The 25985-nt window shown below is 48.5% G+C and overlaps 1 protein-coding gene across 1 annotated transcript in view; it reads right to left on the reverse strand.

Moving 5' to 3' along the window:
* The window catches only part of C3 (complement C3), a 58350-nt gene extending 32973 nt beyond the window's left edge, over positions 1-25377 (reverse strand). The window contains exons 1-17 of the mRNA XM_077329852.1: positions 25224-25377; positions 16092-16284; positions 15450-15612; positions 11904-11974; positions 10819-10904; positions 8759-8841; positions 8327-8417; positions 6857-6959; positions 6606-6741; positions 6039-6154; positions 5436-5582; positions 4727-4939; positions 4312-4506; positions 2389-2550; positions 2147-2276; positions 1663-1734; positions 892-1092 (exon numbers count right to left, since the gene is read on the reverse strand). Of these exons, the coding sequence (XP_077185967.1) occupies positions 892-1092; positions 1663-1734; positions 2147-2276; positions 2389-2550; positions 4312-4506; positions 4727-4939; positions 5436-5582; positions 6039-6154; positions 6606-6741; positions 6857-6959; positions 8327-8417; positions 8759-8841; positions 10819-10904; positions 11904-11974; positions 15450-15612; positions 16092-16284; positions 25224-25294 (2233 nt within the window). The 5' untranslated portion in view covers positions 25295-25377. The remainder of the gene's footprint in view (positions 1-891; positions 1093-1662; positions 1735-2146; positions 2277-2388; positions 2551-4311; positions 4507-4726; positions 4940-5435; positions 5583-6038; positions 6155-6605; positions 6742-6856; positions 6960-8326; positions 8418-8758; positions 8842-10818; positions 10905-11903; positions 11975-15449; positions 15613-16091; positions 16285-25223) is intronic.
* Between the last annotated feature and the right edge of the window lie 608 nt (positions 25378-25985).

Consider the following 25985-nt stretch of genomic DNA (forward strand, 5'->3'; position numbering starts at 1 on the left):
TTTGTGGGCATTTGGACACTGATGCAAATGAGGGCTTCTGCCAGCCAAGGAACTAACCAATCAAGGGAACCTGATCGCTCTGCTTAGAGCCAATCCGATTGCTCTGCTTAGGGTCAATCAGATTGTTCCACTTAGGGACCAATCAGATTGCTCTGCTTAAAGGCCAATCGGATTGCTCAGATTGCTCCGCTAGGGCCAATCGGATTGCTCTGCTTAGGGCCAATCGGATTGCTCTGCTTAGAGCCAATCAGAGGCAGCAGCTGGCTGCCTAAAGGGTATAAAAGTGCATGGGTTTGCCTGTTTTTCTCTGTTCAGTAGTTGTAGTCAGTTGCTGGAGTTGCTAAATAAAAAGAGCTGTTCTGAAGAATTGGAGTCTGGGATCACTGAACCTGCAGACTTAATAATTTCTCCTCTGCTTCTTTATCCCTTGGGATGCTCCGCCTCTGTCTGTAAAGCCCCCACAGGCCTTGGCAGATATAAATGAGAAAACCTTCAAAAGAATTTGTGCTCCCTTCCTGGCAAGTCTGTAAGGCATACCAGGCAAATCTTCCATCTGGAGGCAGCTGATATTCATAGAAAACCCTACGGAGGAACGAATCCAGTTTTACCCACCAAATCTTCTATCTGCATCTAAGGCGGCCAAACTCAAGGTGGGGCCTGGAGACCTCCTGGAATGACCTCCTGGAATCTACCGCTAAGCTAGGTCAGCTCCCTTGGGGGAAATGGATTTCTTGGAGGATGGCATTGCACACCATTGAGGGCCGTGTCCTCCCCGGCCTCCACTTCAAATTTTCAGGAGTTCTCCAACCTGGATCTGACAGCCCTACTCCCAGCACCGGGCTGCTTCTCTAGCTCAAAAAGAAAACTGAAAAAAAGAAAAGAAAAACTTGCTTCTCGACAGGACCAGCTGCTCCTCTCGTGCGTTCTCATCGCGGATGTTCCTGATGTACTGGCAGCATTCCAGGAAGGCCGCCTTGCACTCGTCCTGCTCCAGGATGTATTCCGCCCGCTTCTCGCAGCTGTGGCCCATGGGGTTGTCCTGCATGCCGTCCTCACAGCACTTCCGCAGCAGCCGGTCCTGATACTGGGCCACTGAAACACACACAAGCCTCACTGGAACGGGGAAAGGGCAGAGAAGGCATTCTTGCCAACATGTTCCCTGGGGTAGAGGACAGGAGCTTGCCCACTTAAGTAAGAACATTGATTTCAGACGGGGTGTCAAAAGACTCAAGTTGGATTGAAGTGACGGGAGAGGAGGGCCTAAGGCAGACGGACAAATTAAAAAATGACAAATCGCCGGGGCCAGATGGCATACACCCAAAGGTGAACGTGTGGATTCCCCTGATGACACTCAGATTCAGAGGTGCACTGCCTCTGAACGTGGAGGTTCCCTTTAGTTGCCATGTCTAGCAGTCACTGATGGGCCTCTGCTTCACGAATCTCTCTAATCCCCCTTTAAAGATGCCTGTCCTTGTGGCCATTGATGCCTCTACTGGCACACCATTCCACGTCCTTTGGTCCGTCCTGAACCTACTGCCCATCGCCTTCTCCGCATGCCCCCCAACGCAAGCAGCCTTCCAGCCTCACCTGCCTTGCATGCCCCCGCCCATCACACCTGGACCCCTTGGGGGACTCTGCCTGCCGGCCTCTCCTTCCACCTACCTTTGCTGGCCTTAGAGTCCAGGAGCTGCAAAGAGCGGCGTCGACGTCTGGCGGGCTGCGGGCACTTTGGATCTGGGGCAGGGAAATGGGGGGGGGGAGCAGGAAATTATTCAACAGAGGGAGAAATAATCCAAGACCGACAGAAATTGAGAGAAATTAGGGGCTTCTTCTTTAAGACAAGCTTGCCACATGGCCACCTTTGGCCAATCAGGGCATCTCTACCATGGAGCATGCTTTCTCTAATCCGAATCTTGAAATATTGAGCATTAAAAGCACTCTAAGATATCGCACAATAGGGTCACTCTGGATCAATCCTCGCTGCAGAAGGAAAATTTAAATTGCCCAAAATCAAAATGGAAATAACATTCTATGTACAGGGCAGGGACTGAATCGACCTGGGATTGGAATAAAAGCTCTGTGTAGTTTACACCTAGGTGAGAAAGGAGGACACTCAATAATGTACAGAAACAGGTAAATAAAATACCTGATCTCTGGGGTGTGGAAATGCTGTTGCTGGTCACCAGGGTCAACCCGGCATCTGCAAACACGCCCACGTGGTTACTGCCGCTGCCCGCTGTGCAGCCGATGTCACTCTTCTCCACGGCGTCCCATATCTGCCGTGCCCAAGAAACCAATGAGAGGACCGACCAGAGGGGGCTCCGTGCATGCCAAGGTGGGGCGCAACCTGCGCCGGGTGTTCCCACCACAGGGAAGGCCCCGCCTCACCTTTGCCTGGGTCAGCTTGTACTTCTTGTTGAGGACGTAGACACCTTTGTCGACAGCCACCAGGCCAACGAGAGCGTTCTTGTCGCCTTCCACCTTGATCTTCATTCTCGATCCTGGGGCGTGAATTTCGTTATCTGCTTCAGTCGCACCTGTCACTGCCAGCTGTCGAACAAAAGTGATGGTGCGGTCAGGTCTGAGACAGACAGCTCCTGGCTAGAGTCTTTGTGGGGAAGCAATATGGTTCACGAGCTTCGATCAAACTTTTAAGGCCTTTAAGGTGTCTTATGCATCTCCTGCCGGTTGATTTCCCTCACAAAGGAACAAAGGCCCTTCTCAAGCTCCTGGTTCAATCTAATCCTGCCAATCCTCCTATATGGATCAGAAACATGGACTTTACCAAAACCCGACATAAACAAACTCGAGACCTTCGAAATGCCTCTCTATGTGATCATAATTTAAACGAGACAATTTGGACAAAATGTGACAACCAGCTGCAAATTAAACCCAAAAGCGCAGACTGCAGTGGTTTGGCCATGTCTGCAGGATGAACCCCAGCAGACGGCCTCAAACTCCTCTGACGAGAGCCACCAACTGAAAGGAAGGTCCAGCGACTGGTGCCAAAGAAAACATGGCTGCAGCAGACTAAGGAAGACCTCAGAAACCAGCGATGGACTCTCCACATGGCCAAAACTGCTGCCACCCATTGCCAAGAGCGGAAACATATTATAAACAAGGCAAAACATCCAGCAGCACCAATAGCAGCATATGGGCTGAGAGGACAACCACCAATCGCCAGCTAAAGAATAAAAAGAAGGAAGAAGAAGAGAAAGGGCCGTTCCGCATTCATCCAAAATAGCACAATGGTTACTAATTGAAATCACTACAGTTTTGCCGTTATGAACAACGTCGTTGACAATCTGCAACACTCCTGAAACCGATCCGCAAAAAGCGCTTCGTTGTAGCGCTTTCAGGGAAATCCCAAAAAGTGGATTCACCGTCCGGAAAGCGCTACACTCCTGCAACCAATCTGCAACACTAGCGGGAAAGTTCTGTGCGTTACCATTGTTGCGGTTTCTGCAAAGTCCCTCCCCCTGGCTCTCTCCTCTGATCTTCCGGCGAAGCGATCACCAGTTTATTTTCTCCGAGCGAGCGGAGATCAACACACCGGTGAGCCTTCGTTTACCCAGCGAGGCTTCCCCGGCTGCAGTCCCTCTGTTTAAAGTCACTAAACACAAGCAACACAGAAGCCCGTTTGCCGGTTTATTTTCCACACTGTTTTGGGCCGAAAATCGCGCCTGTGAGGGGGGGGGGGATTTTTTTTTTTCACTAGGGGGGAGCGTGGCAACGATGAAACGGCAGCTCAAACACCACCTGCTAGCTGGATGGGTCTCTCCGTTGCAACGAATCAACGCAGATTTGTTGCAATGGGTGTTTGTGTGTGTGTGTTTTTTTAAACCTTCCTTAAAGGGAAAGGGGCTGTTTGGGAGCATGCTAACGGCCGCCCATTGGCTGCTTGACGGCCAGGGGCGGGATGAGCTCGGCAATAGCGCTTCCTGGCTAGCAATTTTTGCCGAGACCGGAACCCTGTGGGAAATGATAGAAACGCAACTGGATTCCACTACAAAGGCAGGTATGCATAACGACAAATTCCACTATTTAAAATGGCAATTTTTCGTCCCGCAAACAATTTGCAACATGGATCCCGGTGCGGAATGGCCTAAAGAGTATGCCCTCTCAAAGTCCTTGTATGCCTAAGAAGAAAACCAGTGTAATATTTTGAGGAACTGGCACAGGTTACTACAGCTGATTGTTGCTTCCTGGGTCCTAACTCTTTCTAATCAGAACAGAAAGAAAGGGGTGGGATGGGCCAGATTTTGGATTTATGCATTCTTTCCCCCCTCCCATTACGGCAAGTCCACCTACCGTCCCCATGCAGGTATCTTTCACATCCACCCAGACAGAATCCGCCACGACTTCGCTGTTTCCAATTTGAAAGTAAGCCACAATTCGGAAAGAAGGGATGAGATCAGGGGTGATGGGCAGAGACATCGTCACCAGATTTTGCCCCGGGTCCTTCATCTGCCTCCCGGTCTTGAAAATCTTCCCTTTGGTCATGATCTGACGGACAACCAGAGACAGTGGTGAGGTAAGACAGAAGAGGCTAGCCTCTGGGGTTGCTGTGTTCTCTGTAGTTTGGCCTTTAGCCTTCCTTTGGGGGAGGCTTTGGCCAGGGCACCATTTCCCTAGAGAAGTGAGGATATTTCAGCCCCGCAGGGCTCCTGTCAGAGAACGTAAGTATTCATTAAGAAGGAGAAGGGGAATTGGCCCCTGCACTTACAATGTAGGTGAAATAACGGATCTGGTTCATCACGGCTGGGCTGTTGGTCTTCACATTGAAATTGATGGGCAAGTTATCCCCGGCCTTGAGTTCCCTCGCTATGACTGCCAAATGGAGGTAGTTCCCAGACTGGCCTTGGGTCTGGTAGGCATTGGCCAATATGGTACTCCTGGCCTGTGCCCCCTCCTGGACCTTTGAGTGTTTGGTTTTGACCTAAAAGAGAGAGGGGTGTTAGCCAAATCCCAAAGCACCTGTGGCATCTTTAATTCCATCCCAAAGAAAACACAAACTCCACTTCAGGTTCTGCTGAAAAAAAGATATCATCTGAGATGTGGGGAGGGAGGAATTGGCTCAGATCCTGGGGAAATGGACTTCGACCAAGTTCTGCATATTCCTTAGGACAAAAGTGTTCATAACTGGAGTTTCAGGATGCACTTTTTGCTGAATGGCTCACAAAGCCTGATCTATGATGTCAGAGGCTACTGCGACCAATCGGAGACGTATAAAATATGGTCCCGCCTCCATCAAGCTCTGACCTGCCATGATCAGTAGGTGGTCTGGCCCAAACCGGATTGTCCTTTGTCCAAAGTGGCAGGACAGTCCCATGGGGAATGGAAATGAATGGGCCGTTCTAATAAAATCCCCCCCCCGCCCACCCCGGTATAGACAGCCACCATGAACCTCAGTGCACTGGAGAGAAACAACTCACGGTGATTCTCAGCTGCTGTGTGTTTCCTGGCGTGTTGATGATAAGTTTGGCAGTTCCATCGTTCTGGGTCACTGCCTCAGCTGCGATGGGTTCCGATACCACAGGGATATTTGGCGCTGGGGAGCCATCGGGGTTGGTGACAAAGACCTGAGAGAAATCAGAAGAGCACAAAGAACCCTGTGAGACACAGAACCCTCCGCTGGGCCCAGCTCCCTCCTCCACTTCCCCTGGAATATCAAAAGATAATGTCCCTGCTACTCATGACGGGGGCTCTAGTCTTGAGACAGGTCTAACTGCACCAGATGAGCTGCAGATCACACTATTAGTCCATCCATCGCAAGCTGCAGGCTAGAGGAGCCTCGATTTGCCTCAGAGCTGTGCGTAGGGAAAGAGATAATGTTTAACCCTCCAGCCTCCCCTCAGTTTTGCTCTTTGAAGCTGGCTCCATTCCACTATTAATATTGTCACTTTCCTATTTGACCCCAAGGCCAACTGAGGGATGCCTCACAAGGACGGACTGAGACCTGCATTCTTCCTTTTGCCAGGCTGAGCACCAAGACTGGGCCATCAGAAGAACAGAAACATTAGTTAATATTATTGTACCATCAGTTCATACGGCATTCCTGGTTTGAAGTACTTGGGGGTTTTGGTGAAGTGGATTTCGTAGGGAGAGGTCACAATCTTAATGCCACTCTGTTCAGCTACCACCATGTCATTGCCTGCAAAAGGAAAAGCAAAAAAAAAAAAAAAAAAAAAAAAGTTGATACGCCCACAATTTGGGAGTTTGTTTTAACCCATTGTGGGGAGAGAGGCACATCCATTGGGTCCCGTTTTTGGCTTCCCTGAGCCTTCGGGGAGGGGAGTAAATAAATATGAATAAATAAATTGGTTGACCATTGTGTGAAAGGGGAATCTGGAAACAGATGGCCTATTGGTCTGATCCATCAGAGCTCTTCTGATGTCTTTCTACCAATGAGGCACGGAATCCGGAGAGCTTGGGGTGGGAAAACACCTGTATGTCCACTCAAAATAATTTGAGTATCAATAGCCCTCCCTGAACAAGCAAACCATCTGTGGATGACTTCCCCTACTGAAGTAGGACACCTGATGCCTCTCTTCCCATGCACGAACCACCCACCATTTTGTCAGAAGGGAAGGTCTTTTTCTCACCTGATTCTGTCATCACGGTCACAGAGACGTAGAGGAAGTGCCCAACGAGATCCCTGAAGTCTCCAGGTCCAGAAAACTGCTTCTGCAGCAGGCGTTTTGTTAGCACTGCCTCTCTTTCCCCTTCGCCATCGATAACCTGAAAGGAAAGGAAGAGAGGAAGGCCGTTGGCCACTCCGTCCCAGCCAGGCCCAGGGGAGGCCAGAAGTGAGCATTCACCCCTCCGTGCAGCGTCTCCGCCTGGACCTCCCTACCGGGATTCTGTCGAGGGACTCGGGGATGCTGAGCTTCTTGCCGTCTGAAATCACGCCAAAGAGGACCAGGGCGACCCCATTCACTCGCTTCCCATAGAGGAACCTGGGAGGAGGCACAGAACGACAAGCACAGGTCAAGCCACAGCAACAGACACATTTCTGGTGCTCACAGGTAAAGCCTGTGCGTGAATCTGTGTGGAGCACAAAGTTCCGTCAAGTCACCGCTGACTAATGGCGACTCCAGCAGGGGCCTTTCAAGGCAAATGAGGAGCAGAGGTGGTCGGCCATTGCCTTCCTGTGCAGAGGCTGACCTTGCTCCGCATCTGACATGGTGACCCCAGCAAGGGGCTTTCAAGGCAAGTGAGGAGCAAGGGGGCAGAGATCTGAAATTGCGCTATCCCATGCTACTTTCCAAAATGTCTAATTTCCAAATTTTAAAATAAGAAAGCACACAGAGGGAGCAGAACCTTCCTGTGCCCTAGTTGCCTTTTACTCCATTATTTTGGGCAACTTACCTCTCACTTGCACTCATCTTGGATAAGAACTGAGGCCAAAATGAGTTTGAGTGAGAATCACATCCACAGAAGTTGGGGAGCAGTTAAGTGCCTCCCATCTGCATGCAAGTTATAACTTTAAATAGGGACCAACACTACTACTACTACTACTACTATTATTATTTGCAAAATTTACATCCTGTTTTGCTGCCCTCACAAGGACAAGCAAGGCAGAGGAAAAAACCACAAACCTGATAAATACCACATTTTAGAACCATTAAAATCAACCCCAAACATACATGATTACAACAAATCCAAAACAAGAGTTAAAAGAAGTGCAATGCTAAGCAGGTCTACCCAGAGGTAAGTCCCAGTTTACGCCAAGGGGTTCATGTGTTTAAAAAAAAGAGAGATGGTGCCATCATATGAAACTCTTTTGAGGGCCACTGTGGTGTAGAGCTGAGGGTGCTGGGCTAGGAGGCACAGATTCAAATCTTTGCTCTGCCATGGAAGCTCATTGGGTGACCTTAGGCCAGTCACACAGCCTATCCTACCCTACAGGGCTGTTGTGAGCATAAAATGGAGGATAGGACAAACATGTAAGCCATTTTGTTCCCCACTGGGGAGAAATGACACAGAAACGCATCTCTTTGAGAGAGGCCGGAATAAAAGTCAACATATAAATGAATAAATAAAATTAAGTAAATATTTGCATGAAAGAACTTCATGACAATGCGTCTTTCCCAAATCTGGGTCTTAGTTCTAGGTGCAGTTAACACAGCATGGCGAGCAGATGTGAGAGTTTCATTGTGCTGATTTTAGAGAACATCTGTCATGATGCCCACTTGCAAGGACCTCCCTGGGGTTTATTTCTAAGTGAAGATAAAGATACTCTGGCTAAGGCTGCAGAGTGTCAGGCAGATGACAGCCAGCACTAGACAGGTCCTCTTTCTCCTTCTGATCGGCACACACCCACCTTGCAGTGATGGACACTCTGAAATCGTCATCACTGTCGATGTTATAAAACCTCTCGTGTGGCGACAGGATGACTTCAAAGCTCGGGAGCACTGGGAGGAAAGCACAGAAAGAGGAGACTGTAAACCACCTGATTCTAGAGAGTCAATAGCTGATCAGTAAGGCTTTTGGAGGAGGCAGAAAACTGCTTCTTGGTGCTTTGGGCAGAAGAGTACAGAGGAGTGGGGAGGGATGCAATTCCGAGGAACAGTCCCAAATCTGAACTTTCCCCCTGCTGCGTTCAAGGGTGCTCGTCACGGTTCAGGGCCCTACTTGCGATCTGTAATGCCAAGCAGTAGGACGATGCTCGAGTCTTCCCTGGGAAAGAGCCAAGGGATTATTGAGTCTTGGGAGCAGGGAGGGGAGAGGCTGAGCCACCACTGGCCATTCTTACCATATTCCTTGACTTCAAAATTTGTGGTGAAAATCTCCAGGGGGGAGTCTGCATACTTGGCCGTCACCGTCCATGTCCCTAAACTAGAGGAGGGGGAAAAAAATGTCAGGAAGGGTGAATTATTTGGTGCTTGTGTTCATCAGCTTTGTGACAATAACTGAGAAATAAGTGTTGTCCCTGGACTTCTTTGCATCTGGAATAGTATCATTACCCAGTAGGGTTGCCAACGTCCAGGTTGCACCAGGAGATCTTCTGCTATTACAATTGATCTTCAGATGGCCATGATAATTTCTCCTTTAGAAAACATCTGCTTTGGAGGGGGGGGGCTTTTTTGCATTCTATCCTGCTGAGGTCCCTTCCCCCCCCCCCAAACTATGCCCTCCCCAGCCTCTGCCCATCTGATCTCCAGGTCTTTCCCAACCCAGAGCTGGCAAACGTACTATGCAGGGATATTCTACGCTTTTTGATGTTCATTCACAGAAAAAAAGGTAAACTTGAAATAGAACAACTTGACCAGAAAATGTAGAACCTATTTCTGGTTAGGATAAATGTGCCTTTTCCAGCACTTACGAACTTCTCTGGACAGCCCCAGGCAAGACAACATTTCATTTATTAAAATATTTATGTCCGCCCTTGGCAGTTTAGTTTATTACATTTTGAAAGCCACAGACTCAGTTTGAAAAATGACATAAATTTATACATCAAAAGGACTGAAGCCACCACATTTAAGATTGGAAAGCCTGCAAAACATAAGCATTTGGGAGGAGCACTGAATGCAGCTGCTGACTGAAGGCCACTATGGACAAGGGCAGGTGGATGTCTCTCAGGTGGGAATGCCAGCCCCTCAGTGCCAACGCCGTCGGGCAGCCTACAGTGATTCAAGCAGCTCTAGGTGGCAATGTTTTGAGCCTATTTCTGTTGCCATAAATATTGCAAAGGCAAGCCTCATGAAGGCCATGCTATAGCTGCCTACTTTGGCTGTCACTAAAGGTAAAGGTAAAGGTATCCCCTGTGCAAGCACCGAGTCATGTCTGACCCTTGGGGTGACGCCCTCTAGCGTTTTCATGGCAGACTCAATATGGGGTGGTTTGCCAGTGCCTTCCCCAGTCATTACCGTTTTACCCCCCAGCAGCAAGCTGGGTACTCATTTTACCGACCTCGGAAGGATGGAAGGCTGAGTCAACCTTGAGCCGGCTGCTGGGATCGAACTCCCAGCCTTATGGGCAAAGCTTTCAGACGGCTGCCTTACCACTCTGCTGTCACTAGAGCAGGCCAAACTGTGCCTCTCCATATGTCCATGGACCACAATTCCCATGAGCTCCTGCCAGCAGGGAACTGTAGTGGAATTGTAGCCCACGGACACCTGGAAGTATTCTGCATGGAGCCAAATAAAACAGTTTAAAAAACAACCAGTTTAGACCACTTTAGAGCCGCGGTTTGACTAACCCTGCACTAGGGAATGCATTACCTTGGCTAGATACTTATATTACAGGAAAAGCACACAGTTAATATGCCAGTTTACCAGAACTATTAGTGTATAGGTTGAGGCATTTTAAAAGGTTTAAGTAGACTGGGAATATATGGGACTTTATTTTTTGAGATCAAATGACATTTTAACTATGTATTATTATTAGCCTTGAGCCACAGGGGAAAGCAGGATATAAATGTTTTAATCAAATAAAGAAATATAAATAATTTTGATTGTGAGAAACACCTTTAGCTACAAACATTCTATCTCACTAACCTACCTCAATTGTTGGGTCTTAATAACCTACCTCACAGGGTAGTTGTAAGAATAAAATGGTATGACCCCTAAGCATTCAGCCCTGAGCTCCTTAGAGAAAAAAAAAGAAAGCCAGAATAAAGTTGGGCATAGGTTATGTGGAAGGGTGTGAGAACAAGGGTGAGAGAGAGAATATTTAAGTGTTATGGGGCGTTCCTGGCTTAATCTGAAACCAAAGGGGCAAGACAGAAGGCACTGAATATATTTCTTCCACTGCTGATATTTCAAGTTGGCTGCTGTAGAGGCTGCTGGGACAGTAATATTCATAGTAAATTACCTCACAATCTCAGGTATGTTATAAGGCTGGGTGTTCTTTGAAATAGAGGTAACAGAAGCATGGTGGACCACAATTTCTTCTGGTGTCTGCAAAGAGATGAGAACATCCACATGAAAGGGGTGAATCAATCAGTCTCTCTCTCTCTGTATGTGTGTATACACGAGCACACATATCACAGATAGCTAGTTCTAGGAATCATAAGAACTCTATGGTCAGAACTTGCTGCAAGTTTGTTTTGGCTCTCAAGTTGCGGCAGGCTTAGGCAGACTCCACAGGGTTTTTGGTGAGAGATGTTCAGAGGCCATTGCTTGCTTCTGTGCAGCAACCCCTGGCCTCCTTGGGGGTCTCCCATCCACATACCGATTAACCCTGATTAACCCATGAGCCCCTGAATAACCCATGAGATCTGACACGATTGGACTAGCCTGGGCCATCCAGGTCAAGGCAAGAGACATGCTGAGGGGGTTTGCCCTTGCTTGAAGCAACCCTGGACTTCCTTGATGGTGAAATCTGACCCGATTGGGCTAGTGTAGATATAGCTTGACATTATCTGCCTTGGAGGAGGAGGCACTTAGGGGCAGGACAGCCACCCTGAGTTGGTGTTAAGCGCTGAGTGGTACCTAAGCCATGAGACACGCTCCTCCTCCAAGGCCTTACCAGAAATATTAAGTGGAACAGAGGACCCATGGAAAAATAGAAACGATACAGCAGATGTTTCCGGGAAGAATTGCTATGGTAAGGTGACCAGATTGTCCCACTTCTGGAGGGACATCTGGGGGCATCTGGCAAACTGCACTTACGTTGAAATTAAAAAATATATATATTACAATACTATTTTTGCTTTCTATGCATTCTATGAAAATTTTTGCTGCTCCATATAGACCAAATTTTAATCAAGAACCCCCCCCCCCGTCCCTCCCCGGTCAATGGTGACCCACTTTACCAATGTTAAAATCTGGTCACCTGCTATGGCCCATTTCCTCCTGACCCTTCAAGAGTCCTCTGCAGAACCGCCACAGGGCCTGCCTCACCTCACGGCCCCGCCCCACCCTTGCAGGAACAGGCTCTTTCACAGTGGCTCTCACCTGAATCTCGACAATCACATTTTTGTTCTGAGGCTCCAGATGGTAGCCCACAGGGAAAATTCGATAGAGCACTGGGAAAGAAAAGAATGTTATCGTTAAGATGGCCGCTCCCAGGTGGGAGGTCAATATCCCCCAGAATGACATCCACAGTGGATAGCTCAAGATTAGGAAACACCTGGAGACATTAGGAAACACCTGGAGATATTAGGAAACACCTGGAGACATTAGGAAACACCTGGAGATATTAGGAAACACCTGGAGATATTAGGAAACACCTGGAGATATTAGGGGCGGAGCATGAAGAAGAAGAAGAAGAAGAAGAGTTGGTTCTTATATGCCGCTTTTCCCTACCCGAAGGAGGCTCAAAGCGGCTTACAGTCGCCTTCCCATTCCTCTCCCCACAACAGACACCCTGTGGGGTGGGTGAGGCTGAGAGAGCCCTGATATCACTGCCCGGTCAGAGCAGTTTTATCAGTGCCGTGGCGAGCCCAAGGTCACCCAGCTGGCTGCATGTGGGGGAGTGCAGAATCGAACCTGGCATGCCAGATTAGAAGTCCGCACTCCTAACCACTACACCAAACTGGCTCTCTGAAGAGGGTGAGGCTTGGGGGAGGAGATTTCAGCAGGATATAATCGCCCAGGCAGGGGTGGCCATACAGGGGCTCTCCAGATGCCCATGGACTACAATTCCCATGAATCCCCAGAAGTGGCACCATTGTGCAGAACAGGGATGGGAGGGAAACCCCAATACCCTGGTTGAGAAACTCTGAGAGGGAAAACGCTAAAGATCCTTTCCTCACATTAAAAAAAGGTTTAAAAAAAAAACTCAATTAAAGGAGTGCTTTCTTTCTTTCTTCTTGTAAGGTACCCTGGGCGGGCTTCCCTCAGGTCCCATTAAGTGTCGATGGCCGTATGTTTCCAGAAAAAGGTGTCATGAGGTATTCGGGGAGGTGTAGGTCAGCCCGTCCCCTCAGAGCCCCACTTTCCCCTCAGGCCACAACCCACACGGCCTCTGGGGGGGGGCTGTTTTGGGGCGTTTGCACAAGCCCCACACTCGGGGGGGGGGGGGCTGCCAATTCATAGTTAATTCCCCCCTCACAATGTCTTTGGCTACCAAGCAAACAATTTCCCCCCCTCAGACTTTTGCCCTCTCCCCACAGAATCCCCCCTCCAACTGTCTCCTCCACTGCCGACCGGCCCCCTTTCTTTTCCCCTCCAGCCAATCAGCACTTTCCTTCATGCCACAGCCAATCAGCACGCACCTGGCCATCCCTCACTCCCCCTCCCCCAAGCTCTGGGACGCCAGCATTGGCAACAGGGCCAAAATGGCTGCCAGCCTCCAGGGGGAAACGCTATGCCAGGGGTGGCAGGGGCTCATGGGAATTGTAGTCCATGGACCTCTAGAGAGCCATGGTTTGACCACCCTTGCTCTATAGCAGGGGTAGTCAAACTGCGGCCCTCCAGATGTTCATGGACTACAATTCCCATGAGCCCCCTGCCAGCGAACGCTGGCAGGGGGCTCATGGGAATTGTAGTCCATCTGGAGGGCCGCAGTTTGACTACCCCTGCTCTATAGCGTTGGCTACACAGTCAAATGGAAATGAACAAACAATCCCGCGTGAGGCAAAAATTAATTAATTTTTAAAGGATTCGCAACAAGCTTCTTAATAATTGGATATTGTGCTATATTGTATTTTGTGATGTCCTGTTTTAACCACCCTGAGTCTCCGGGGAGGGTGGCATGTAAACAAACAAACAAATAAATAAATAAATGGGGTTTTATTGGGTTTTTATGAAGGACCGTTGTAATCCACCACGAGCCGGCTTCAGGAGTGGTGGGGAATAATAATAATAATAATAATAATAATAATAATAATAATAATAGTAGTAGTAGTAGTAGTAGTAGTAATAATAATAATAATAATGCCAATACTAATACTACTGTTACTACTGCTACTACTACTACTAATAATAATAATAATAATAAATCTTCTTAAGTGCAATTTGTTCTTCACCTTAATGATGACTATTGCTCTTTGCAGAATGGAAACAAAAGTGCTTGATGGGACTATATTTTCCCCTTGGAAAAAAAATAAGCCCTTGAATAGATGCCCACTACTCCTATTTCTGCCTCGCCGCAGAGTGGAATATGAAAAGAAAAGGTTTTGTTTCTCTCAAAAGATCTCCCACTATAACAACTAATCCCCAGGAGACAGAGATTTGTTTCCCCGGCAGAAAATGGCCACCTTGGAAGATGGGATCCGTGGCCTTTATACTCTGCTGAGGTCCCTCCCTGGTCCCCCCCCCCCAAAATCTCCAGGTGTTTCCCAGCTCAGACCCAGGAATCCTATGCCAGCCCCCACTTCTTGGCTCCCTCCCCCAGCCTCTAGGACTTCAGCATTAGGAATAAGACCAGGTGCAGGCTGGAGATTCCACCAGAGTCACTCCCCTGAGCCTCCGGGGAGGGCGGTATATAAGTATGATAAATAAATAAATAAATAAATTGATCTCCCAGGGACAGAAGTTGGTTCCCCTACAGAAAATGGCTGCGTTGGAAGGTGGATTCTTTGGCAGGGGGGTGGCCAAACTGTGGCTGTCCAGATGTCCAGCTTGCAGGGGCTCGTGGGAATTGTAGTCCATGGACTTCTGGACAGCCACAGTTTGGCCACCCCTGCTCTGTGGCGTTCTAGTCCTTTATAATCCTTCCGCTCCCCAAACCCACCCCCAAAACCTCCAGGTATTTCTTCATCTGGAACTCACAACCATGATAACCAACCACTTACAAAGCAACAGAATGACTAACTAATACGCATTTCAGAAGTCAATAATCATTATGCCCATCATTTAGAGCAGCTGTCCCCAACCCCCGGTCCAGGGACCGGTCCTGGTCCGTAGATCAGTCAGTACCGGGCCGCAGCTCCTCCTCATCCTGCTCCCTGGCTGCTGCCTCGGGGGCTGCCCTGCCACTCTGCTGCTGGTTCACCTTTGGTGCTCTCCAGCAGCCGCCATGTCTGGGGCTCCCCCTCGGCCTGGCACTGTGCAGCTGCTGCTGGCAGCGCCCTTCAGTGGGTGGTGGGAAGTCAGGGGCGCCGGGGGGGAAGCAAGCGCAGCAGGGGCTCAGGCAGCGGTGGGGTCCCTCAGCAAAAGACCTCCCTCCCGGGCCTCAGTAAAATGGTCAAGTGTTGACCGGTCCCCGGTGATCAGTGGGGACCCCTGATTTAGAGGACAAGAGATCTCCAGCCAAACAGGTTGGCAGCCCAAACACCACCTGGATGTTGTTTGGTTTTTATTTGGGAGACTAGTAGCCTTAGGCCCTTACAGCCCTAGCGCTCAATCCAACCCCAGCCGCCCCTGCTGAGATTAGCAGGGTAGGGTGCCTTTGGTCAAAAATGTGAGTAGAACTCCCTCTTTGAAGCATCTTTCAAATGACTCTTTGCAAAAAAATAAAAGTGCTTCTCTCACCAACCCCGCTGGCAAGAAGGCCTGGTCCAGGAAGGGGCCGACTGGTGTTCCAGCGGGGAAATCTGATGGAACAGAGGTGCCTACCTGTGCTTCCAGGTGTGTAGATGGTCTTATCTGTCTGGATGAAGATATAGCCGCTTTGGAAGGACACCAGAACCACCTTCTCCAGCTGGAACTGGTCACAGCGGGCATGGACAACCACGTACTGGCTGAGCTTGGAATCCTTCTTCATGTCTTTGGCAGGAACCTGCATGTCAAGATGAGGAGCCAGATAATTAACTTGGGCAGGTTCTTTGCCAAGACAGCAAATACAACTACAGGAAGAGAATATAGGGAGCATTCCGCACACATAGGATAATGCACTTTCAATGTGCTTTGGCAGCTGGATTTTCCTGTGCAGAACAGGAAAATCTACTTCTAAAGTGCATTGAAAATGCATTATCTACTGCAGGGGTAGTCAAACTGTGGCCCTCCAGATGTCCATGGACTACAATTCCCAGGAGCCCCCTGCCAGCGAACACTGGCAGGGGGCTCCTGGGAATTGTAGTCCATGGACATCTGGAGGGCCGCAGTTTGACTACCCCTGATCTACTGTATACAGAATAGGTCTAACCAGAATAAAAGAAGAGACTTTTCCACAAGTTTTCTTGCATGAACTTAATTTCATGTTTGAAGCGTAGTTCTTGTTTATGTTGCCGCTCTGGACAACCATCACTGCAGACCCACCTTTATGCTTGGTGTCGCCATCATATGATTGGTATTGTCCAGGACAGTTTTGACCATGTACAAGGCCTTTTTCTTCTGCGGGAAGTCGTAAATCGTGACGGTCACTTCTGTGGCTGCCCCAAGGCCATGAGCCTCCACAACGATCTTCTCTTCAGTGTCCACCCGCAGAACATTAGGAGTTATGAGGTTGTATCTGTGGGGGAGAAAGTGTTTGCACATTGAGTTTGTAGTACTAAAATGTTGGCTTGTAGGAGGCCCTTCCTGACTCTTGTTTTGGAGCAGTCAAGAAAGAAAGAGGTCCAGGAGTGATTGCTCTTAAAATCACTATTATTCATCCCAGCCAGACAACAAGATATGTCAAGAACAGAGCTCCCCCACCTTCTTGAGCTTGCGGGCACCTTTAGAATTTTGAGACAGTATGGTGGGCATAGCTACAAAATAGTTGCCACAAACTGCCTACAGTCACAGAGTAAAGATTCTTGCCTGTCATGGCAGCTTCTGCCAAAGTAGCATTTTAAAATATCTGCACACCCAATCACATCTCTAGTGGCCAATCGGAACCCTTGTTGAGCAAAATCTCCACTAGATGGCACCCACCTTCTAAAAACACTTAACAGGTATGGGGGGGGGGGAAGAGTCAGCAGGTGCTATGGTGCCAGTAGGTACTACATTGGGGACTCCTGGCCTATTCTGCACACAATAGGTAATGCATTTTCAATGCATTTTAGAAGTAGATTTTCCTGTTCTGCACAGGAAAATCCAGCTGCCAAAGCACATTGAAAGAGCATTATCCTATGTGTGCGGAATGGGGCCTGGTCAAGAGAAAGGGGTTCAAGTAATAGCATATTTTAAAGAGCAAGAGTCCGGTAGGACCTTAAAGAGTAGCTAAATTTGTGGCAGTGCAGGAGCTGTTGTGAATCACTGCTGGTTTCTTGAGATTGTTTTGGAGGTTAGATTTGATTATACTGTACCAAAATGACCATTTCTGCACCAGGAATTTACATTGACTCACCACTTGTCTGATGGCAGGACAGATTCCCGGGCCCACATGTTGGTACCGGATGGGGCTGTCCTAGGCCTGGCCCAACATAGGCCCTTGCTCATCCCATGGCAAGGGAATGTAGGCTTGGAAAGAGCCTTGCCCCCACCCCATGCTGTGTGCAGTTCTGGAGGCCTCACTTCAAGAAGGACGTAGATAAAATTGAAAGGGTACAGAGGAGAGCGACGAAGATGATCTGGGGCCAAGGGACCAAGCCCTATGAAGATAGGTTGAGGGACTTGGGAATGTTCAGCCTGGAGAAAAGGAGGTTGAGAGGGGACATGATAGCCCTCTTTAAGTATTTGAAAGGTTGTCACTTGGAGGAGGGCAGGATGCTGTTTCTGCTGGCTGCAGAGGAGAGGACACGCAGTAATGGGTTTAAACTTCAAGTACAACGATATAGGCTAGATATCAGGGAAAAAAATTTCACAGTCAGAGTAGTTCAGCAGTGGAATAGGCTGCCCAAGGAGGTGGTGAGCTCCCCCTCACTGGCAGTCTTCAAGCAAAGGTTGGATACACACTTTTCTTGGATGCTTTAGGATGCTTAGGGCTGATCCTGCGTAGAGCAGGGGGTTGGACTAGATGGCCTGTATGGCCCCTTCCAACTCTATCATTCTATGATTCTATTATTCTGATTCTCACAGAAACTAAGCCCAGAATGTTGTGGTCTCATAGCAACTACCACAGAGCGCTTCCGGTTTTTCTTATGCATTACTTTTATCTGTGGGAGGTTTCCCCTATCAAATTCATCTGCAAACTTGAGGCATTTTTCAGGTTTGCAGAAAGCTCTGTCTTGCCCATCCACCGCACCAATTACTGGATTTAAGTACCCCCAGATTTGGCTGACTTGGTTATTGGAATATCGATGTTGATGGATCATTTGAGAAAGTGAATATTTTACTAAGTTCTCTCCATGGTGCCGACAATAGGCCTACTTGAATTGCACATCCCTGCTGCCCACCTCTTAACAGCAAACAGCGATTTTTGGAATTTCCGCATGTCACAGATTCAGGGTGGCCAATTGTAGTCCATGGACATCTGGAGAGCCGCAGTTTGGAGAGAAAAGAAACCTTAGCTGTCTTTGTACTGGGCTGTCCTCCTTACAAGTCCCGCCTCCTCTCCAGGGCTCGGAACCAATCCTTGCCATTTAGGCCTCATGCAAATCCAAGTGATTGCCAGCCAATCAGAGCCCACGGAACCCCACTGGAGGGGAGGTGCTGAGCCAGTCTCAGTATAAAAGGCAGGAGGAGAAACCTTTTCTCCTCAGACAGGGGCTTCTAGTTAGGGCTTCTGGGTTGCCTGAGGGAGGGGAAAAGCTAATTTTGTGGTACGAATAATCACCCGTTAATGGCCTGTCATTCCTGACTGGCATGTGCTTGTTTTGTGGAAAAGTGTGAGAGAAAAACGTAGCCTTGAGCCTGCCTGAGGGGAAACTCGCCCCAGAAAGGGGGAATCAAATCTCCCCTCGGGTTTTCCACTTTCTTTGACGGCCTGCTTGACTTTATGTAAGCTGTCCACAGGCCATATTTACCTCATAAAAGCCTTTATTTTCTGTCAAATGAACATTGACTGTTCGCCTCCCTCTATGGACCTTGGCTGTCAAGTCAAAAATCAGAGAAGGGGGGGATCAAATTTCCCCTCAAGGGTTTTCCACTTTCTTTGACAGCCTGCTTGACTTTATGTAAGCTGTCCACTGGCCATATTTACCTCATAAAATACTTTATTTTCTGTCAAATGAACATTGACTGTTCGCCTCCCTCTATGGACCTTGGCTGTCAAGTCAAAAATCAGAGAAGGGGGGATCAAATTTCCCCTCAAGGGTTTTCCACTTTCTTTGACAGCCTGCTTGACTTTATGTAAGCTGTCCACCGGCCATATTTACCTCATAAAATACTTTATTTTCTGTCAAATGAACATTGGCCGTTGTGGGCCTTGGCTGTCCAGTCAAAAATCAGAGTCCAGGGTTCTCTGTTGACCTCAGTCCAGCAAATTTGCAAAAAAGAGACCTTTAGGGAGCCCAGCCAATCTTTATTTTGAAAGCTCCTGCCGCCCCCCTTTTTATTTGACTGTGGGCAGCCACGGAAGAAAGAATCTATAGGAGAGGCCGGACGAGGGGTGGAAGGTACTTGCCCCTCAGAGCCTCCCCTTCCAGCTGCCACAGTTCCCAATTAGGGCCTGAAGGTAGCAGACAGTTGAAAATAAAAGGATAATACAAATCCGTTTTTAAAACACACATAAAGCCAACAGTTAGAGATCCGGTTTGTGATATTTGCTGGAGAGTTAAATTTATTGCCTCGAAGACGGAACTCTTGGTTTTATAAAAAAAAACGAGTGATGCATTTCTCAGTATTAAAAATGTCCCCCCTCCCCTTGTATTAGCTATGTTATATGTTATGCTAATTTGATCCAGTGATGACTGATTTAATTCTCTTTTTTCCTACTGTATGGTTCCAAATGAAAAACTTCAGTTTGTTAGGACTGTCCAGCTGCTTAAGCATCTTGGGGGTGTTGTTGCTGCCAACTTCTAGGCAGAGCCTGGAGATCTCCCAGTATGACACCTGATCTCTATGACACAGTTCTCAAAATTGTAGCTTTAGGCGGTGGACTCTATACATTATACCCCACTGAGATCCTTCCCTTCCCCAAACACCACTGTAGCCAAGCACCACCTACAATTCTTTAGGAATTTCCCAAGCTAGAGTTGGCAACCCTATACTCTGTCCTATCATGTCCCTGGTTTTCCAACTATTGAGCTCTCCTTCCTTCCTTCCTTCCTTCCTTCCTTCCTTCCTTCCTTCCTTCCTTCCTTCCTTCCTTCCTTCCTTCCTTCCTTCCTTCCTTCCATCTCATTCCACCTCCGATCTCCTTCCTTCCTTCCTTCCTTCTTTCCTTCCTTCCTTCCTTCCTTCCTTCCTTCTTTCCTTCCTTCCTTCCTTCCTTCCTTCCTTCCTTCCCTAGATTGAGCTAAAGGTCACTGTGTTGTGGGCTTAAATTCCACTTTGTGACTGCATCTTGGTGCCCAAGCCTTTTCTATGCATCAGGAGCCATCATGAAAGCTCATAACACACCTGTCAAGAATCATAGTGTGAATGAGAATGCCATCTAACCAGTTCTCTTTCTTCCCTTTCTACAGCTCTGTTATAACCACTGAACCACAGGACTGTGTGGGCTCCAGAAGTATGTACAACCCAGGCCAAATCAGCTTCCACAAGAGAATCTGTAACAGTCCTCAAGTTACAATCAAAACTATGCAGCGGTCAGTACCTTTATGTTCCTTAACAAGCATTTCCTCAAGACCTGTTTCAGTTCCAGAAAATGGCATCAGAGGACGGCTTCAATCTAACTTGGGGGCCCAACATCTGATGACTGAATACAACCCCCTTCTGGGAGTTCCCAGCTTCATGTCTGGTTTGACCACAGTTCAGTACTCTTCTGCCCACTGTAGCCTGGCATACATAATGCTATGGTATAAAAGTGTGGGGCCATGAGAGCAGGGGTAGAGCAGGGGTAGAGCAGGGGTAGTCAACCTGTGGTCCTCCAGATGTCCATGGACTACAATTCCCATGAGCCCCTGCCAGCATTGCTGCTCATGGGAATTGTAGTCCATGGACATCTGGAGGACCACAGGTTAACTACCCCTGTTGTAGAGGATTGGGCCTCTTGAAGGATCAGGAGGAAATGGGCCATAGCAGATGACTCAGGAAGTATATTCTAGCACTTAGCTTGTAGACCAGTGGTTCTCAACCTTCCTAATGCCGCTACCCTTTAATCCAGTTCCTCCTGTTGTGGTGACCCCCAACCATAAAATTAGGCAAGTGTTCTTTCACAGAAATTAAACCGAAACCGACCAATGGTTCAGGATATACATTGTTTTTTTTCCAGGGTTTCTCAGTTCAGTTCTGCCTCTCGTCCCACCATGCCAATCTTGCTCTTTTCCGCTGCTCCAGACAGACAAAGGCTCTATCTTGATCTACCCTGCAAGGCTGTTGTGTGGATGGCACCCCCCCCCAGCCAAGCTACTTGCCCTGCCGCGACCCCTGTAAAAGGGCCATTTGACCCCCAAAGGGGTCCCTATCCCCAGGTTGAGAACCCCTGTTGTAGAAAGATCGTAAGCTCTGGGTCCGTGGTGTGCTGCCCAAGGGTACCATGGCGCCTGCTGACACCCTTCCTGGCTCCCACCAAGCGTTCTCAGAAGGTGGGCAGGGCTTTGTGGGGCTTTTGCCCAATAAGTCTTCTGGTTGGCCACTGGAGATTTGATTGGCTTTGCAGCAGAGTTGCCGGACTTAAGATGGCGGTTGATGTTCTCATGGAATTGTAACTGATCTCCAAAGCACAGAGTTCCCCTGGAGGAAATGGCAGTTTCAGAAGGACAGAATCCCAGTCAGAAGGGGTCAGAGGCCATGAAGTCCCACCCCTGCTCAGTGTAGAATCAGCCTCCTATCTGTCCAGCCGCTGCTTGAAGACTGCCAGTGAGGGGGAGCCCCCACCTCCTTAGGCAGCCCCTTCCACTGCTGAACTGGACTCGTAGAATCCTAGAGTGGGAAGGGGCCATGCAGGCCATCTAGTCCCACCCCCTGCCCAGTGCAAGATCAGCCTCCAGCATCCAGGAGAAGGATCTGTCCAGCCGCTGCTTGAAGACTGCCAGTGAGGGGGAGCCCCCACCTCCTTAGGCAGCCCCTTCCACTGCTGAACTAGACTCCTAGAATCCCAGAGTGGGAAGGGGCCATGGAGGCCATCTAGTCCCACCCCCTGCTCAGTGCAGGATCAGCCTCCAGCATCCAGGAGAAGGACCTGTCCAGCCACTGCTTGAAGATGGCCAGTGAGGGGGAGCTCCCCACCTCCTTAGGCAGCGTTTTCCACTGCTGAACTATGTGTAGAACTGGATTTAACTGGGAATGGTCGAGAGAAGATACCGGTATTTTTGAATAATATTCTTAACTTTGTTATATGTGCAATTGAAAGTTAGCATGATAATCATCCTATCTTGGTTATGATGTTTCTTTTTGGGAATCAATAGAGAAGACCTATCTGTGCTCTGAATCAAGGCTGCAGTACATCCCCAGCCGCAACAATTCTGAGAAGGACAGATTCTTTTAACAATGAAATGGATAAAAATTGTTCCCAGAAAGGAATTAGCTTAAATTTGTGGGCTTTCAATTAATGTCATTGCCCTGTTTTTTTAACTAGCATATCTAAAAAGTTCATTGCTATCTTATCAAATTTCATGTCAAATTTAATGGTAGCATGCACCATGTTAACATAACTGCCAAATTCAGACAATTTGTCTTTGGCGCCCTTCCACATAATAACGCTGTTTCACTGACGAAATGTGCATCCACATGCAAGCTTATACCTTGAATGAAACTCGGATGGTCTTAAAGGTGCCACTGGACTTTGTCCAGTTTTTATTCTAATATTTATTGAATAGCTGCACAGCACAAGCTGGAATCCAGAATACCCGCTACAGCTGATTAGCAGTAAGGAGTTCTACCCAAGGTTATTAGCCCTTGATATCTGAATGGAACCTCCATGTTTAAAGGCAATATACCTTGGAGATTCAGATGATGTGAGTGCAAAAGAATAGAAGGCATTGTGTTGTCATCCGCTAAGTGCTTGACAGAAGGTTGACTGTGACAAATTTTGATCTTATCTAGCCAGTCATTTATCTTAATCTTTTTATTTTCATTGATAACAAGGAAAGGTTTCTTGATAAAAAATCCTGGTGTTTTTTTTTTTTTGTTGGGGGGGGGGCGTTCCGTCAACAATTCTGTCTTCCTGTAAGGGCTGCCAGCTCCCAGGAATTACCACTGATCTCCAGGTTAGAGAGAGATCAGTTTTCCCAAGGAACACGGCTGCCTTAGAGGGTGGATTTTACAGCATTGCACCCTGCTGAGGTACCTTCCTTCCTTCCTTAACCCCTGCCCATGCTATCCCTTCTGCTCAGGAATTTCCCAACCAAGGATTAGCTAATTTACCGGAGCAGGGGGGGGGGGGGGGGACAAAGCTTGACCTTTAAAAACAGCTGCATCATAGAGTTGCTAGAACTGGATTATGAAATTCCTGGAGATTTAGGGAAGGACAAGGGAGGGATGATGCCATCCAGCCCACCTTCCAATGCAGCCATTTTCTCCAGGGACACTGAACTCCCCAGTCTGGAGATCAGTGGTAATTCCAGTCCCCACCTGGAGGTTGGTAAGCCTACTTACTGCCAGGAGGGCAGGGATGGAGGGGCTGGCCCACTGTGGTCAGAGAGGCAGAACTCTGAGCCCATCTCTGGGCTGCTTTCAGTCCTGGCAGAGAAAAGCAGACAGGTACCCTTCTGCTGCATGTCTGTCTGTCCATTGCCAGGCCTAGGAGCAACCTGACAGTTTTGACTGGGCAAATCATGTGGGGCAGGGGAGGAGTTGCAGCCACCCTTTGCAGTGCCGTAACTCCGTCTGAGGATGGTTGCCAACTATGGGTTGCAGCCTACCTGGAGATATTGAACATGGAGCCTGGGGAGGACAGGGAACTCAGTCGGGTACAGTGCCATAAAGTACACCCCCCCAAGCACCCAGAATCACAGAATCATAGAGTTGGAAGGGGCCACACAGGCCATCTAGTCCAACCCCCTGCTCAATGCAGGATCAGCCCTAAGCATCCTAAAGCATCTAAGAAAAGTGTGTATCCAACCTTTGATTGAAGACTGCCAGTGAGGGGGAGCTCACCACCTCCTCAGGCAGCCTATTCCACTGCTGAACTACTCTGACTGTGAAAAACTTTTTCCTGATATCTAGCCTATATCGTTGTACTTGAAGTTTAAACCCATTACTGCGTGTCCTCTCCTCTGCAGCCAGCAGAAACAGCATCCTGCCCTCCTCCAAGTGAAAACCTTTCAAATACTTAAAGAGGGCTATCATGTCCCCTCTCAACCTCCTTTTCTCCAGGCTGAACATTCCCAAGTCCCTCAACCTATCTTCGTAGGGCTTGGTCCCTTGGCCCCAGATCATCTTCGTCGCTCTCCTCTGTACCCTTTCAATTTTATCTACGTCCTTCTTGAAGTGAGGCCTCCAGAACTGCACACAGTACTCCAGGTGTGGTCTGACCAGTGCCGTATACAATGGGACTATGACATCTTGTGATTTTGATGTGATGCCTCTGTTGATACAGCCCAAAATGGCATTTGCCTTTTTTACCGCTGCATCACACTGCCTGCTCATGTTTAGTTTACAATCCACAAGTACCCCAAGTTCACACACAGTGCTACCTAGAAGCGTATCCCCCATCCGGTAGGCATGCTTTTCATTTTTCTGACCCAGATGCAGAACTTTACACTTATCTTTATTAAATTGCATCTTGTTCTCATTTGCCCATTTTCCCATTGTGTTCAGATCTCGTTGAACTCTGCCTCTATCTTCCGGAGTATTTGCCAGTCCTCCCATGTTCTCCAACAACCCTAAGGGTGTCCTATTTTCCCGATCATAAAGATATCCATCTAAACAGTGCCGGTAGAGCCACTGCTGCTCATTGGGCTTCCGGGACTGACCACCTGGATGTGCCCTAATATTAGTGTCGCTAATTTAAGGAGTGCTCCTGTGGAAGCGGGGCTTGGGGAGAACGAGGCTTCATCAGCATACAAGGCCATTGAGTCCAGCATCCAAAGCAGCCCTTTTCTCCAGGGAAGCAAATCTCTGTAGTCTGCAGATGAGCTATAGTTCTGGGGAATCCCCAGTTCTCCCCTGTAGCATTCCTAGTGCTACAGGATCAAAAGCTAACTGTTCTACAGCAGAACAACGCAGCTCCCCCCTAAAACTGTCATTCTGGAAGCTCTTTAGACCTCACCTGGAGATTGGCAATCAAGCCATACAGCCTCCTCCTCATCATATACTCTGCTTTATTAACCACTGGGATGGGATATGAAAACACTAGATTATTTAATGCAGGGCTGGAGAATTGCATTACACTTGAAAACCTCTGAAAGCTTCCCTACAAAAAACAGAGACATATGAACCTGCTCAGGGCCTAATTTCCAACCAGAGAAGGAGAAATCTGAGCCGCTTTCCTTCGGCCCAGTTGTGGAGGGACAGGAGAGCTGAAACCCGCCTTGTACTTACAGCTGGCTGTAGGAGGAAGCTGGGAAGCAGAGCAGCAGGGCCGCTGCCAGGTAGAGAGCGGATCCCCCCATGGTGATCGGGAGGGTTAGGGAGCGCGGCTGGCAAGGCGAGGTATTTATCCCAGGAGCCCCCTTTCAAAGCCCAGCAGCTCTTGGGCAACCGCTCAGTCATTAATCAGTACACGGGGAGGAGTTTGAGCAACCTGGGAATTTCAGAGGAAACTAGCCCAGCAGTCAATTTCATTTTTGTTTCTCTTTCTGCTAAACAGACAAAGGGGGGGGGGGAAGTAAACTAGAATTAGGAAGTCCAATTAACACCTCTGATTCCTCCACCAGTCAAGATGGGTGTGTCTGCTTGTAGCAACAGAAGGAGCCCAATAGCTAAGCCTATTTCTGTTTGCATGATCAGCTGCAGATAACTCTGCCAGGAGGCAGCAGAGCTTGATACCATTTGGGTAGTGGTAGAAGGTGCTCTCAGGTTACAGCCGGTTTATTATGGCAACCCTGTATGGTTTTCAAGACAAGAGATGAGCCCAGGCATTTTGCCATTGCCTGCCTCTGTACAGCAACCCTGCCTAGTTTCCAACAAGAGCAGGCTAATCCACGTCAGGGCGAGAGACGGACAGAGGTGGTTTGTGATTGCCTTCCTCAGTAGTCTCCCATCCGCATGCTAACTTTGTTCCACCCTGCTTAGCTTCCAAGATCAGACTAGCCTGGGACATCTGAGTCAGTGATGAGATCATTTCAGTGGGATAGAGACACT

Source organism: Paroedura picta, chromosome 3, assembly GCF_049243985.1.
Source record: "Paroedura picta isolate Pp20150507F chromosome 3, Ppicta_v3.0, whole genome shotgun sequence".
Lineage (NCBI taxonomy): Eukaryota > Metazoa > Chordata > Lepidosauria > Squamata > Gekkonidae > Paroedura > Paroedura picta.